Below are 15,653 nucleotides of genomic sequence, written 5' to 3'. Positions count from 1 at the left end.
GGAGCTTCTGGAGTGGTATCTGGCCCGTGGGGCAGTGGCTGGACAAGGCTGGTCTAACCAACACAACTCTTTTTTTGTGCATCTTGTGCCCTGAAGCAAGGACTACAAGCAGCACCATTTTAGCTTTTATTTCTGATTGTTGATCAGATGTCAGGATCTAGGGGAGCCAGTCCACAGGCTCCTGACAGAAATTTTAACCTGACCAGGCTTTTGAAAAAGTTCCAGTTAAAGAACAGTAGAACTTGTTGCATCTGTTTTCTAAATACTAGGATTGGAGATGGGAAAAGGATGAATATTTACATTAACCTTATGCTGATTTTAAGTAATATATGAAATAGGAGCAGTAGAGCTTTTGAAACCTGTCTTGCTCTGCTGTTTAATAAGGTTTATGTTGAGTTCCTCACTCCTAGCTATCTTTCATTCCTTTGCCTAAAAGAATCTATCTTCCTGTATTAAAAATATTCACTGACCACCCCCACCCTCCCCACCTCAGAGTTCTAAGAGTATAGAGTCACAGAGGTTTACAGTATGGAAACAGGCCCTTTGGCCCAACTTGTCCTTACTGCCCTTTTTTTAAAAACCGTTAAACAAATCCCAGTTGCCTGCATTTGGCCCTCTCTAAATGTTTTTTAAAAGATAAAATTGTACCCATTTCTACCTCTGGCAGCTTGTTGCAGACATTCACCACCCTCTGTATGAAAAAATTGCCCCTCTGAATACTTTTGTATCCCTCTCCTCTCACCTTAAACCTATGCCCTCTAGTTATAACTCTCCTACCTTTGGGAAAAGATATTGACTACGTTGTCTATGCCCCTCATTGTTTTATAGACCTCTATAAGGTCACCCCTCAGCCTCCTACGCTCCAGAGAAAGAAGTCCCATTTTTCTATTCAGCCTCCTAACTCAATCCATCAAGGCCTGGTAGCACCCTAGTAAACCTTCTCTGCACTCTTCCTCGTTTAAATAGAGGTTGTGTAACCCTCCGAAAACCTTCTGATTTACAATCTAAAAGGATGACCCCCTAATTTTAAAAACTATCCCCTTTCTGCTGGGCTTACCCACAGGTGGGAACATCCTTTCCATGTCTACTTCATTAAAACCATTCAGTAGCTTGTATAAAGTTGCTCCTCTTCTAAATTTCAATGGAAACAAGTCCAGCCTTTTCAACCTATCGGCATAAGACAACCTGCTCATTCCAGCTATAAATCTAATTAACTACCTCCAACATATTTACATCTTAAATACAGACACTAAAATGGCACACCACTGCCCTATGATTGAAACGTAAGATTATTTTAATGTTCAAAAGTATCACTAGTTTACTCCCCATTTTCTGATCCTCAAATTCGGCTGCCCACAAAAATCTGTAACCATTCTCCTGCCTGCTCCATGATGACATGCAAGCTGTGAGCCTCATCAATGGAACCATCACAGATCAACAGGAGTGCAAACTGGGTCAAACAGGGCTGCATCGTTGCATGAATGCACTTCTCCATTTTTCTTGCAGCAATGCTCCACACCATTGCCTTGAAACACCCCCCCCGAAATGGAGCTAACTTACCAGACAAGTGTGAGACTGTTCCAATCTCTGATGCCTCCAGTCTTGGATGAGGCCCACCCCAACTTCTGTCATTGAGCTGCAGAATGCAGACAATGCCTGTGCGTGTGCACACAGACCAAGATTTGAACCCCACGAGGTGGGGAGTAATAGGGATCCAAATATCACTTTGCACCGCACTTAAAATACCTTTATAGAAACAGGAGAATTGACTGTCTCCCCAGTGACTCAGATTCAGCAACATAACTCCAGTCATTCTCAGGCTATCATCGATTGATACTGTATGCTTTGCTTCCTTGGGGAACTGAATTATTTCCAGGCTATTGCTTTATGGGGTACATCAGATATCACCACTGCTGTTGTGTGCAGAACTGCCTATTCAATCAATGAAAGGCAGCGGGATCCTTGTGTTCTAGTGCTTGAGTCACAAAAAGTGTGCAGGTACAGCATGTAGTCAAAGCTATCCTTTATTATGAGGAATTGGAATGAGAACCCTGACATCTGTGAACAGAAGTGTAATGAATGATGGGGGTGTATAGTCCACTGCTGGATTCTTCACTGACTTCAACGTGTCTGCTTCATCCCCAATTCTTCACAGGTGACAGAGTCGAAAGGCTTTGTGAGATGGAAGAAAACCATGTGCAGAGGTTGATGCTGCTCTCTGCACTTTTCCTGGATACGTTGCAGCTGGAAGGTAATGTCCATTCCGCCTCTTGATGGGTGGAAGCTGCACCGAGTCTCAGACAGGAGGTCTTCAGCCACTGAGAGGAGGCTGTTGAGGATTCTCACAATGACCTAATTAGTGCACTGGAAACATGGTTTCAAATCCCACCACGGTAGCTAGTGGAATTCAAATTCAATTCATAAACTATGGAATTGAAAACTACTCTCGATAATCGTGACATTGAACCTATCATCAATTGTTGTTATAACCCATTTGATTCACTAATGTCCTGTAGGGAAGAAAATCCACCGTACACACCTGATCTGGTAACTCCAGGATTACGATAATGTGATTGACTCTTAACTGCCCTTTAAGGGTTCAGAAAGACAGTTCATGGCCAATGAATGATGCCTTTGCCAGCAACACCACATCCAAAAACAAGGATAAGTATTGACCTGTGGAGCAGAGTGATTTGTTCCACTAGTTTTACCTGCTGCCTTGCCTCAGTGTTAGAAGGTTTTTGTAGTTAAGTATTGTGCATTTTCCAAAGAGTCCACATTACTGATTATTACAAATATAATTTAATTAATTCATCACTAACAGCAGATGGAGTGAGAACCCCGAGATCTGTGAACAGAAGTGTAATGAACGATGGGGGTGTATAGTCCACTGTTGGATGCTCGTCTGCAAGATTCTTCACTGACTTCAATGTGTCTGCTTTATACTGTTTGAAATAAAAATAAGAAATTAATATTTCATAATCAGTAACAGAAGAAAGCCATTCAGCTTTTTTTGTGACAATTTTAAAGAAAATTCCTCTGCCCTGTGCTCTCCTTTGATTCAAATATTTATCCTTTAAAAGATGCCACAGTCTCTGTATCAAAATCCAGAAGATAAACACAAACAAGATTCTAGATGCACAGAAATGAAAGATTTGTTGGTTTGTAATTGACTGTGTTGTAAGCACATCCAGATTTGTACCCACTCAAAGAAGTTCAGCATACATAAATACTTTAAATTTAGTTCTTACCTTAAATCGATCTGGAACATCTTGCTGATTGAGGGGATAAAGCCGAACAAATTTGAAACTCTCCGCCACCACATAGAAAGGTTTATTGTGTGATTTTGCGCACACAGCCATTTGGTAAGTACCAATCTGCAAGAGAAGGGAAAAAATAAATACCATTCATTTAGATAGTAACAATGAGAATTTTCGAAGATCTATTCATTCAGGGGGAGTTGGAGTCACTGGCTATCCCAACATTCATTGCCCATCCCTAATTGCACATCAGACAGTGGTGCTGAACTGCCTTCTTGAACCAATGCAGTCCCTGAAGTGTAGGTGCACCCAAGTGCTATTAGGGGGGATTTTGGCCCAGTGACAGTGAAGGAATGACTGATATATTTCCAAGTCAGAATGGTGAGTGCTTGGAGGAAGACTTCCGGATGGTGGTGTTCCCAAGCATCTGCTTCTAGATGGTAGTGGTCATAGGTTTGGAAGGTGCTGCCTAAGGAACCTTGGTGAGTTGTTGCAGTGCATCTTGAATATTGTAAACACTGCTGCCACTGTGCGTCGGTGGTGAAGGGAGTGAATGTTTGTGGATGTGGTGCCAATCAAGTGGGCTGCTTTGTCCTGAATAGTATCAAGCTGCTTGAGTGTTGTTGGAGCTGCACTCATCCAGGCAAGTGGGGAGTATTCCATCATTCTCCTGACTTGTGCCTTGTACATGGCAGGCAGGCTTTTGGGAGTCAGGAGGTGAATTACTCATTGCAGTATTCCTAGCCCTTAACCTGCTCCTGTAACCGCAATATTTATACGGCTAATCCTGTTCAGTTTCTGGTCAATGGTAACGCCAAATGTTCATAGTGGGGGATTCAGTGATGGCACTGAAAGAATCTTGTTGGAGATGGTCATTGCAAGTGTTACTTGCCACTTGTCTGCCCAAGCCTGGATAGAGTCCAGTCTTGGTACATGTGGACATGGAGTGCTTCAGTCACAAATGTTGCTGAATATTGTGCAATCGTCACAAAGCAGGAATTAAATCCATAAGAAATTAACATCACGGATACACAATCTGTTGCGTTTTTAAATCAGTGACTGGCAGGATTTCAAAAATTCTTGATTCGATATTTTGAATTTTTTTGGCAAACACTTTTTTTTAAATTCATTTGTGGGACATGGCTGGCCAGTGTTTATTGCCCATCCCTAGTTGCCCAGGGCAGTTGAGAATCAACTACATTGTTGTGGCTCTGGAGTCACTGTAGGCCAGACCAGATAAGGATGGCAGATTTCCTTCCCTAAAGGACATTAGTGAGCGAGATGGATTTTTCTGACAATCGACAATGGTTTCATTGTCATCAGAAGATTTTTAATTCCAGATATATTTTTTATTGAATTCAAATTCCGTCATCTGCCATGGTGGGATTTGAACCCGGATCCCCAGAACATTAGCTGAGTTATTGGATTAATAGTCTAGCGATAATTCCACCAGGCCATTGCCTTCCCTTGACTAACTTTGGGGTTTAAAAAAATAGGGCAGCATGGACAAGTTGGGCCGAAGGGCCTGTTTCCATGCTGTAAACCTCTTTGACTATACAACAAAATTAACAGTAACACAACAAACTGTACAATTGGAGACAGCACCTGGCTCAGTAAACATCCCAAAGCCCTTCACACTAATGAAGCTGGGCTCAAACTCATGACCTTCTGACCACAGACCAGTGTGCTACCATTGAGCCAAATCTGGCGATGCCGTATGAAGGAGCATAACCTTAAAATTAGAGCTAAGCATTCAGCACGAAGCACAAAAGGAGTGGAAATCAGGAACTCGATCCCCCAAAAAGCTGCTGAGGCTGCGGTGTGAGGGTCAATTGAAAATTTCAAAATGGAGATCAGATTTTAATTGGGGAGGATATTAAGGATTATGGAACCAATGCAGGTAAATGGAGTTAAATACAGAAGAATTGTGATCTAATTCGACAGCAGTACAAGCTCAAGGGACTAAGTGACCTTATGCTCTGATGATTCACTTCTTTGTCTCTGATTAGTTGGATGATTTGATTCCTTCTTTAACTAAGTGAATGGAAAAGAACAAACTGTTACCTTGTTAATGATTCCTCCACTTTCCACCACCCCTTCAGCACCAACCAGGAGTAGATCCACTTTCTCCATAACATACCTGCAAAAGGGGGAAATTCTATTTGTGACTGATTCATATTGTCACTAAACTTAATCACCATTGCCAAACTAACTATAATAGTTACAGTTAATAAATGTCTAAATAATATTTCCATTACTGGTATAAACAGGGACAACGTTTCTCAACGTACCCAACAGAAGCATCCAGTATCACCGTTACGGGAATATTCAGCTTTCGCAGCCGTTCTGCACTTTTGAGCCTGGAAGGCAAACAGGAAAGCTGATTCACGCCATTTAACTGGCAACACTTTAAAATATTATTTATATACAACTAAATTGCCCAGTAAGTGATGAACGTGAATTTTTAGCATACAATGACAAGAGTATTGGCAATAATTTAATAAACTCCCTCCGCAAATGCCAACAGTCGCCAAAGCCCTATAACTAAATTGCTACAGCTAAAGTAGCAAAACTGAATGGTAAATGTGAGAGCAAAAGTCATGATGAGTGGACAGGAAGTAGACGCACTGTGGGGGGCTTCTAATAACATGAGATTGGACAGGAAACACAATCAAGTGCATTGGGTTATAGCACAGCACAGGGTAATACTCAAAGGGCACTGGCAGGCCTAAGGGGGCTCTGAACACACCCAGTGACAGTATTTAGTATCACTATCTAGAAAGATGGCTCTATGTACGGACATCAGACAAAGCAGGTACTGTGAGCAGAGCTGATGATGGGTCAGTTGTATAATGTAAGTAGAATAATATAACAGAAAAATGCATTTTTGCTACATATATCACTCAGGCATTGCCTCTTGTTATTATAAAAAAGGCAGACTCCACACAATGTTATACTTACCCTGATGAATCAGGTTGTGATTCTGTGATGTAAACACTGAAGCGTTTCTTGGCTTCAGCTGCTCTCTCCAACACTCGCAGTACAACTCGCGAAGAGGAATGGGTCAAAATTTTCTGTTAAAAGGAAATTAAAGATACATTTTCTAAATACAATGTGCCAAATTGTAGGCTTTAGTTGTCAAACAGGATGTTTGTTCCTAATTTAAACCTATCCACCATGTGAAACACCAAGTGGAGATAAAGTATTTCTTCAAGAAGGGACTTGTATCTGAGGACATCTCCTAAACGCCCTGAGCATTTACCCACCACCTCAGTATTATGTTTCAATTTTCACGGTGGAGGAAAATGGCATAATACAATGGAAAGCGAACATTAAACTAAGTCAAGGGAGGAACCTGTTGATTTTAAAATTGCAAAACAAAGAGATATTCGAGAAAATAATGGAATTTAAATTAGACGAATCTGCAGGACTTGATGTTTTCCAACCCAAGATGTCAAAAGGTGAGGAAATTGCAGAGGTCAGTCATAATTTAATGAAATTCTTGTTCAGGGTGGAGGTGTACAGGATTATTAAGACAGGTTTAAAGTATGCAAAGAAAAGCTTGATGGCACAAGTCTAGGGGACAAAGATTTATGGTTTTGGGTTAGATACAGGAGAGAGGGAATGCGAGGAAGAACACTGTCATGCAGAGAGTGATAATGACTAGGAACTCGCTGCCTATGTGGACGGTAGAAATGGTGACGTTTTCGAAAAGAAGTTAGATAAACTCTTGAATAAAATAGATTTGCAGTCTCTCAGGGAACAGCAGGGCAACTAGATTGCTCTACAGAGAGCCAGCACGGACTCAATGAGCCAAATGGCCTCCTGAGTATATCGATTGTTTAAACAGTTCAGATCAGACTGAGTGAGCTGGAAGGGATGCGTTGGGTCTGGTTCTCTGCAAAGTAGATCTGAATAGGGATGATTCAGTACTTACAGCTCCATCTTTTATAAATGCATGGCACAGGTTTGCTATCTTATTCCTTGAAACAGATATTTTCTCCAAGTAAAGCTCTCCTCTGTCTATCATTGTCCTTTTGCATTTTGAAAAATCCTGCAATAACAAAGTTACATCAGTTCAAACTCCATTTGCTCCATAATAAAAATTGCTAGAAACCTCAAAAGATTTAATACTCTATTAATCGCTCTCCTGTATTATCCCAGAGAAGTCAAGATTCTGTCAAACCTTCACCTGAAATTGGGCTTGGGGGATGAATCAGAATGGGAATGAGATGGAAGTCAGCCCCATTTTAAGGTTATGCATTCTGCCCCTACATTTTCATCACACATCTCTGTCTATAATATGGACTCGTCATATTGGAATGACATCCGCTGCAGCTGAAGTGGCTTTGCAGCACCTTCAGTGGAGGAGGAATGGAATTACAATAAAACACAAATAGGCAGTTTTCATTATATATGTCAATGCCAGAATTTATATTGGAAGTGTTTGAGACACAATGTTTTACACAGGTTGGATTATCTAAGAATAGATACCTTCATAAGCAAAAACATATTTAATTTATTCCAAATTACTGCACTTCACACTGGCAACAATTTAGTCACCAGCTGATTAACTCAGTAGAGGTGAAGATTTGTAGCACCCGGCCAGTTACTTTTCATTAAAGGCTTTGTATCTGAAGGCCACACCCCATAAGACACTGCTCACAACTGGAAATCTGTAGACCCAGCAATCTGACATGAGTGACATTGAACCACCAAAGCTCAGAACCAGACAATAATTAACAAATGAAGAACTGGAATTTCTCTCTTAAGTTACTGGAATAGTTGAGAATGTTATGACAATCCCCCTCAGAGGAGGGGTAAATCTATTCTGTGTTATGAGCACCCCAGCTGATGTTACCACACGACAAATCAGATCGCAGAGCCTGGCTTGATAGATACTAACGTTCTTTTGTATAGAAATGTGGATGAACAATGTTACAGGATTGCCAATGAACTTTTAACCAAAGAATAAACCACTTACTATGAAAAGATTAACTATACTACATTATTCCTTCACCTCAGCTATAACTTTACAGATTTGTAAGAATAGCACAAGTTACAAAATATAATTTATACTCTAACGTTCTCAGTAAGCACACAGTTCATGTAAAACAACAGGCAAACAGTAGTCTGACACACCGTATTCCGAAACCAAATCACGGATGCCACCCAAAACAACTTCTTGGATTTCTTATCAAATTTCCGCAGATTTTTGTCATACTGTGAGCTAACTGGTCTCACTAGAACTCTGACTTCCACATGAGGGTTTCCAATCTCCTCTCTTGAAGAATCTTCTCCCAAGCAATGCTTTCTCTCGGATGCCTTCACCTCTGCCCCGGGACAGTGTGTGCACTGAAGCTTCCACACAGTCTCTCAGGTACCCAACCACGTCATCACAACACCGCTGTGTCACAGGCTACATGAAACATGTTACCAACCTTAGAATCACCTTGGATGCCTGGTTCCTCACTAGTGACGTCTCCAGGTCTGCAACTTACAGCCCTGTCTTTAACTGGGAGCTTCTCTCTGCCCCTTACTTTAACTTCCTTTGACTTCACAGCCTTCCTGGAACTTTACTCTTTTTCATTCCCCAGTTTCTGGAACTTCCAGTTCTTCAGCGTGGTATTGGCTTTTATCTGCGCACTGGCCTGCCTGTTCTAGCAGCTTCTGTAGAATGCTTCTTGTCGCTTGGTTACCTGGTTCCAAATGGAAACTCAAATGCTTTTGCTTTTCAATGTGGATCTCTGGTTACTAAGCAACAACTTAGATTTTTAAAAAACCCTGTAATTGCTTTTACATTGTTAATCCTTCATTAAAATGCAGGCAAAGTTTAAAGTGAAACTAAACCCATTGACTTGCAGACATGAAGGTAAACTGAAGTTACGAACATGAGAACTAGGAGCAGCAATGGGCAATTCAGCTCTTTGAGCCTGCTCCGCCATTCAATATGATCATGGCTGATCTCATCTTGGCCTCATCTCCACCTTTCTGTCCACTCCCCATAACTCTTCACCCCGCTACTAATTAAAAGCCTGTCTATCTCCTCCTTCAATACGTTTAATGTTTCAGCACCCTCTGCCCTCTGGGGTAGAGTTCCACAGATTCACAACCTTTTGAGTGAAATAATTCCCTATTAAAGAACAAAGAATAGTGCAGCATAGGCACAGGCCTGTCAGCCCTCCAAGCTTGTGCCATCATGTTGTCCTATCTTGAGCAACTGCCTGAACTTTTCTATTCTTTGTTCATGTGGCTATCCAGATAAGGCTTAAATGTTGCTAACATATCTGCCTCAACCACCTGACTTGGCAGTACATTCCAGGCCCCCACCACCTTCTGTGTAAAAAACTTCCCCACACATCTCCACTGAATCTTTCCCCCTTTATCTTGAACTTGTGCCCTCTTGTAATTATCATTTCTGCCCTAGGAAAAAGCTTCCAACTGTTCACCCCTATCCATACCCCTCAATTTTATAAACTTCTATCAGGTTGCCCCTCAGCCTCCATCTTTCCAGGGAGAACAATCCCAGTTTATTCAATCTTTCTTCTTTGCTAATACCCTCCAAATCAGGCAACATCCTGGTAAACCTTTTCTGTACTCTCTCCAAAGCCTCCACATCCTTCTGGTGGCCTAAACAATGTCTTTTATAACTGTAACACAATTTGCCAACTTTTATACTCGATGCTCCAACTAATGAAGGCAAGCATGCTGTATGCTTTTTTCACCACCTTTTCTACCTGTGCTGCCACCTTTAAGGATCTGCGGACTTGTACTCCCAGATCTCTGTGTGTTGATGCTCCTGATGGTTCTGCCATTTATTTTATAGCTCCTACCTGAATTCTATCTACCAAAATGCATCACCTCACATTTATCCAGATTAAATTCCAATTTTCCAGCCTATATCCTGCTGTATTCTCTAACAATCTTCATCACTATCCAGAACTCCGCCAATCTTAGTATCATCCATATCATTTTTGTTTTAAATCTGCCACCCTTTAGCCTAAAACTATGGCCTCTTGTTCTAGAATGTCCAGCAAGGGGAAACATTGACCCTGTATCGACCCTATCAACGCCCTTTGGCATCTTATATACCTCAATTAGATCTCTGCTCAGGCTTCTAAACTCCAGCGAGTGTCGAATTAAACTGATCAATCTCTCTCCATTTCTCAAGACCCTCATCCCTGGAATCAATCCAGTGACCCTTCTCTGACCTTCATCCAATGCATTTACGTCCTTCCTCAAGTAAGGAGAGCACACAATGACAGAAACACAAAATTAAGCTTATTTAATACCTTAGCTATCTCCATTTCCTAATGTATGCTGCAATCCACCCAATGTAGTTTTTTGTGATCCTTGGCCAGACTCTGGGATGTGGGGGGAGGTCTAATTCAGGACCAGTAAAATTTTGAGGTTAAGATTAAAGACACCTGCCTTTGGAATAAAGCCACAAGATTCAACAGGTTTTGAACAAACACAATAGAAGTTAGAAAAGTAAAACAATCTCCTATAGTATATATGCATTTTATATTCTAACATATAGAATTAATATAGAGATACATATGAATTAACAGGTGAACTGTGGTCAGACTCACCGCACTACTGAGTAAATGACAAGACAGAATCCTTTAATTTCTCAAGATAGACGTTATTCAGCCAATCTCACTGAAACTGTCTCTCTCATGAGGGTTTGTAATCTCCACCTTTGAAGATCCTGTCTTGGAATTTATTCCAAAGGGGTACCTTCCTTTGTCCCAATGGCCCACAGTACAGAGACAATGGTATGGAGACAGCCCTGTTAACTGCAGCTCTTTCTTTAATTTAAGTCAAGTAAAACCTCTGCCTGTGGCTCTGTCTGGCACCCTGAAGCTAATTGCCTGGAGACTGCTCCCCGCAACATCTTAACTACCTGCTTCCAACTCTGCCTGATGCAAAACCAACTGACACTTGAACTGCTCTTCACTAACACTTAAACTAATTGAGTAACCTATCAACACAACTCCCACCCTTGTTATGAGGCAGGAATCACTGTAACAAAAATGATCAAATCCCCATGGGAACACGTGGATTCTCAGATCAATGGATTTCCGAACAAGTTGGAATACTGAGTTAACAATGAGAATTGTCCAAGCTTTTGGGGCTATTTATTTATGCAACAAACAGTCCAGCAGAGTTTCAATTCATCATCTCATATTTCCCTGATTTTCAACTAATGGTTTAAAATTCAGTAAAACATAATAAGAACATAAGAAGTAGGAGCAGGAGTAGGTCATCTAGCCCTTCGAGCCTGCCCCGCCATTCAATAAGATCATGGCTGATCTGAAGTGGCTCAGTTCCACTTTCCTGCTTTCTCCCCATAACCCTTAATCCCCTTGCCTACCAAAAACCTATCTACCCGCGTCTTAAATATATTTAGCGAGGTAGCCTCCACCACTTCAACGGGCAGAGAATTCCAGAGATTCACCACCCTTTGAGTGAAGAAGTTCCTCCTCAACTCCGTTCTAAACTGCTCCCCCCCTTATCTTGAGGCTGCACCCTCTAGTCCTGTTGTCCTTTCTGAGCAGGAAGAATCTCTCTACCTCTATCCTATCCATCCCTTTCATTATCTTATACGTCTCTATAAGATCCCCCCTCATCCTTCTAAACTCCAATGAGTACAGACCCAGTCTATTTAGTCTCTCTTCATAGTCCAACCCCCTCATCTCCGGTATCAGCCGAGTGAACCTCCTCTGCATTCCCTCCAAGGCCAAAATATCCTTGCACAAGTGCGGCAACCAAAACTACTCACAGTGCTCCAGTTGCGGCCTCACTAGTGCCCTGTACAGTCGCAGCAAGACCTCCCTGCTTTATTCTATCCCCCTCGCTATAAAGACCAGCATCCCATTCACCTTCTTGATCACCTGCTGCACCTGCAGACTGGGTTTTTACGACTCATATGCACAAGGACCCCCAGGTCCCTCTGCACCGTAGCATGCTGCAGCTTTTCGCCCTTTAAATAGTAATCCCTCCTACTATTATTCCTGCCAAAGTGGATAACCTCACACTTGCTAACATTATACTCCATCTGCCAGGTCCTCTCCCACTCGCTCAGCCTATCCAGATCCCTCTGCAGACTTTCCACACCCTCCGCACAATTTGCTTTTCCACTTATCTTTGTGTCATCAGCAAATTTCATCACCCTACACTCAGCTCCCTCCTCCAGATCATCTATATAATAAAAGGTATTAAAAAATGGCTCTCTTTCTAACCACCAGGATGTTGAATGCAAATGAGGAAAAATTGACAAGAGGAAATTATTTGCGTGGTCCAGGATCAGTGGGTGGTCCACAGGATACGGTTTGGAGCATGCCCGCTTTTAACCATCTAGAATTTATTTCCATTTACAAAATACACTTTCTCCACTTTGGCAGGAAGGACAGAAAAACAGCATGACATTTAAATAGAGAGAGGCTGCTGAACTGTGAGCAACAGAGGGATCTGGGTGTCCGGTACATGAATCAAAAAATGCAGGTTCTGCAAGTGATTAAGAAGAAAAACTGAATATTTTTGTTTATTGCAAAGGGAATGGAATTTAATTAGGAATCTTTTGTTACAGGGCATTGATGAAACCACATATATAGTACTGTGTACAGTTCTGTCTTCTTACTTAAGAAGGAAAACAATTGCATTAGAAAAAGTTCAGAGAAGATTCACTCCTCTGATTCCTGGATAAAGGGGTTATCTGATGAGGAAAAGTTGATAGGTTGGGCCTGTATCCATTAGAGTTTAGAAGATTGAAAGGTGATCTTATTGAAAATATCCTGAGGGGACTTGCCAGGATGGATGCTGAAAGAATGTTTCCTGTTGTGGGAGAGACCAAAACTAGGTGGGATAGTTTAAAAATAAGGGAGATCCCATTAAACGTGGAAATGAGACACAAAAGGGGGCATTAGGACAGAGCCATGATCAAAATGGTAGTTTTAAGATGTGCCTTATAGGAGCAGATATGACAGAGAGATTTAGGGAGTGAATTCCAGAGCCTGTTTTAAAAATGTGTAACAAGGGATCTGCACACAGTACATACCGGGTGTTCCAGGGATGTGAGACTGATAAACCGGAGGAAAAGTTCACCACCCGAGGACACTGCCACTGAAGAATCGACACTGGTCAGAATTTTAATGGCTGCTTTCAGATTCTCCCTCAGACCCTGAATGGTTTCACCTAATTTCAGAGAAACAACAGTGACTTTTTAAACTCGGCAAGAATGGAAAAGAATGGTACCTATTTAGGCATTGACAACATGTACTTATACCAAATTTCTGAGGAATTGAGTCAACTGATAACATATTACTGAAGAACAATAGCAAAACATTATTCCCAGCATTTTTCATTATATTAATAACCCAAAGTACACCAGTTTGAGAATTTCAATTCAGTTAAAAAAAATCTGAACATATTGCTGCAAATCTTTTTCTGCATGTAAATCTAAGTGATTTCATATCTATCTTATCATTTTCTAGCTCAGGGTATTGTACAGATTCAACATGTACAAAAGTTGTTTTGAAATTCTAGTCTACTTACAACAATAATTCTATTCTTATACCTTTGTCTCTCTTCAAAAACTCCAACAACGTGCGAATGGCTGCAACAGCTGAAGCAACATCTTCATTCTCTTTCATTTGAGTTTTAAAATAATCCACAAGCTCTGTAACAGGCCAATCAGTGTTTTAAAATACAATGAATATACCAACATTGCTTTAAATGATACATGCATCATCATTTCATATAATCTGACTTATTTTCAAACAACTGGTATTTACATAGCAAATTCACCACAGTAAAATGTCCCAAAATGTTTCAACAGGAGGGTTATCGAAACAAAATTTGATAGTGAGCCCTAAACGAAGTCATTAGGGCAGGTGGCCAAAAGTTTAGTCAAGGGGGTACAATTTAGGGAGCAACTTAAAGAAGGAAATAGAATTGAAGAGTTAGAGAAGTTTAGGGAGGGAACTCAGAGTTTAGGGACCGTCTTGCTGAAAGCACAGCAGCCATTGGTGGAACGATTAAACTCAAGAATGTGTAACAGCCTGAAATGGAGACGAGCAGAGAATTTGCAAAGTTAGAGATAGAGAGGCATGAGTCCCTGAAAACAAGGACAAGGATCTTAAAAATTTAAGTGCTATCACACAACCATGCAAGTTGGTGACTGGTGTGGGTTAAGATAAGGGCAACAGAGTTTATGATCTTGATCAGGCGAATTTCAGCTACAACTGCAGTTCAGAAGTTGTGAATTCTGCAGTGATTAACTCACCTCCTGACACCCCAAAACCTGTCCACCATCTATAAAGAACACGTTAGGAATGAGATGGAATACTCTCTGGTAACTCCAACAACACTCAAGATGCTCAACACCTTCCAGGACAAAGCAGCCCATTGGATTGGCACCCCATGCACCACCTTCAACATTCACTTCCTTCATCACTGACATATGGTGGTAGCTGCATGTACCTTCTACAAGATGCATTGCAACAACTCACCAAAGTTCCTTTGACAGCACTTTCCAAACACATGACCTCCACCATCTAGAAGGGCAGCAGATGCATGGAGTCCACACACCATCCTGGTTATATCGCCATTCCTTTACTGTCACTGGTCAAAATCCTCGATCTTGTTCTTCCTAACAGCACTGTGGGTGTACCTACACCGCACAGACTCCAGCGCGTTTAAAACTCAGCACCACTTCCTAGAGGGCAATAAATGCTTTATTGCTGGCCTTGCCAGGGATGCTCACATCCCATGCTGTACACAAGGTTTTCAACAGAGGCCATTCAGCCTATGCTGGTGTTTATATTCTCCTTCCATCTTTACTCATCTGAACCTGTCATTGAAACCCTTCTCTGTCATCCAGCTTCCTCTTAAATCTCTATTTTGTTTCTTCTTCCTGCGGAAGTGGGCAAGGCCAGTGCTTGTTGCCCGTTGCCAGCTGCCCCGGGTGGAGTGGTTTGCTGGGCCCTTTCTGGGGGCAGCAAAGGATGAACCTGATTGCCGGGTCTGGAATCACAGCCAGACCGGCTCAGAGCGGCAGATTTCCTCCCCTGAAGGATGTTAGTGACCCAGATAGGACTGGACAACAATCAGGGACACTTTGATTGTCGCTGAGACTAGTTTATATTACAGATGAACTGAATTTCCGGCTGGGATTTGAACCCGGACTCCCCGGGTCTCAGTGAGGGCTGACGGCCCCGGCGGCCCCGGCCCCGGCCCCGGCCTGCAGTCCCCCCCACCCCTCCTCGGCGCCATTCTCTCTCATGCTTTACCTTCCAGCTCCATCCTCCCGCCCGGCCCGCCGCCCTAAACCCTCCCCCGACAGCCGGAGCCCGGTGGAGAGAGCCGGCCTCCGTGCGCAGCCTCCCCGCT

General features: G+C 42.1%; 1 protein-coding gene across 2 annotated transcripts; it reads right to left on the bottom strand.

Annotated features, from left to right (window-relative positions):
- Positions 1-2,783: 2,783 nt before the first annotated feature.
- Positions 2,784-15,643, bottom strand: eif2b1 (eukaryotic translation initiation factor 2B, subunit 1 alpha). 2 transcript variants are annotated; one of them, XM_080207922.1, is made up of 9 exons: positions 15,554-15,643; positions 13,840-13,941; positions 13,321-13,457; positions 7,198-7,314; positions 6,222-6,334; positions 5,552-5,620; positions 5,325-5,400; positions 3,252-3,377; positions 2,784-2,945 (listed from the first exon to the last, which is right to left on the bottom strand). In XM_080207922.1, the coding sequence occupies exons 1-9, from the start codon at positions 15,564-15,566 to the stop codon at positions 2,790-2,792; spliced, it is 909 nt and encodes a 302-aa protein (XP_080064048.1). In that variant the 5' UTR covers positions 15,567-15,643; the 3' UTR covers positions 2,784-2,789. The 2 variants fall into 2 exon arrangements, with proteins under 2 accessions (XP_080064048.1, XP_080064047.1); XM_080207921.1 differs by lacking the exon at positions 15,554-15,643 and adding an exon at positions 14,774-14,978.
- Positions 15,644-15,653: the final 10 nt, after the last annotated feature.

Source organism: Carcharhinus amblyrhynchos, chromosome 20 (genome assembly GCF_965287045.1).
Source record: "Carcharhinus amblyrhynchos chromosome 20, sCarAmb.v2.hapA, whole genome shotgun sequence".
Taxonomy (NCBI): domain Eukaryota; kingdom Metazoa; phylum Chordata; class Chondrichthyes; order Carcharhiniformes; family Carcharhinidae; genus Carcharhinus; species Carcharhinus amblyrhynchos.
Note: the sequence above shows the minus strand (reverse complement) of the source record. Positions and strands in the feature narration are given on the sequence as shown.

Excerpts from the sequence above, each read along its gene's own strand:
- eif2b1 (XM_080207921.1), bottom strand. The coding sequence starts at position 14,855 with ATGGTGTGTGGACTCCATGCATCTGCTGCCCTTCTAGATGGTGGAGGT. Across the intron at positions 13,458-13,839 it reads GTTTTTGAAGAGAGACAAAG|GTGAAACCATTCAGGGTCTG; the intron begins GTATAAGAATAG and ends CTCTGAAATTAG. Across the intron at positions 5,401-5,551 it reads ATACTGGATGCTTCTGTTGG|GTATGTTATGGAGAAAGTGG; the intron begins GTACGTTGAGAA and ends CCCCTTTTGCAG.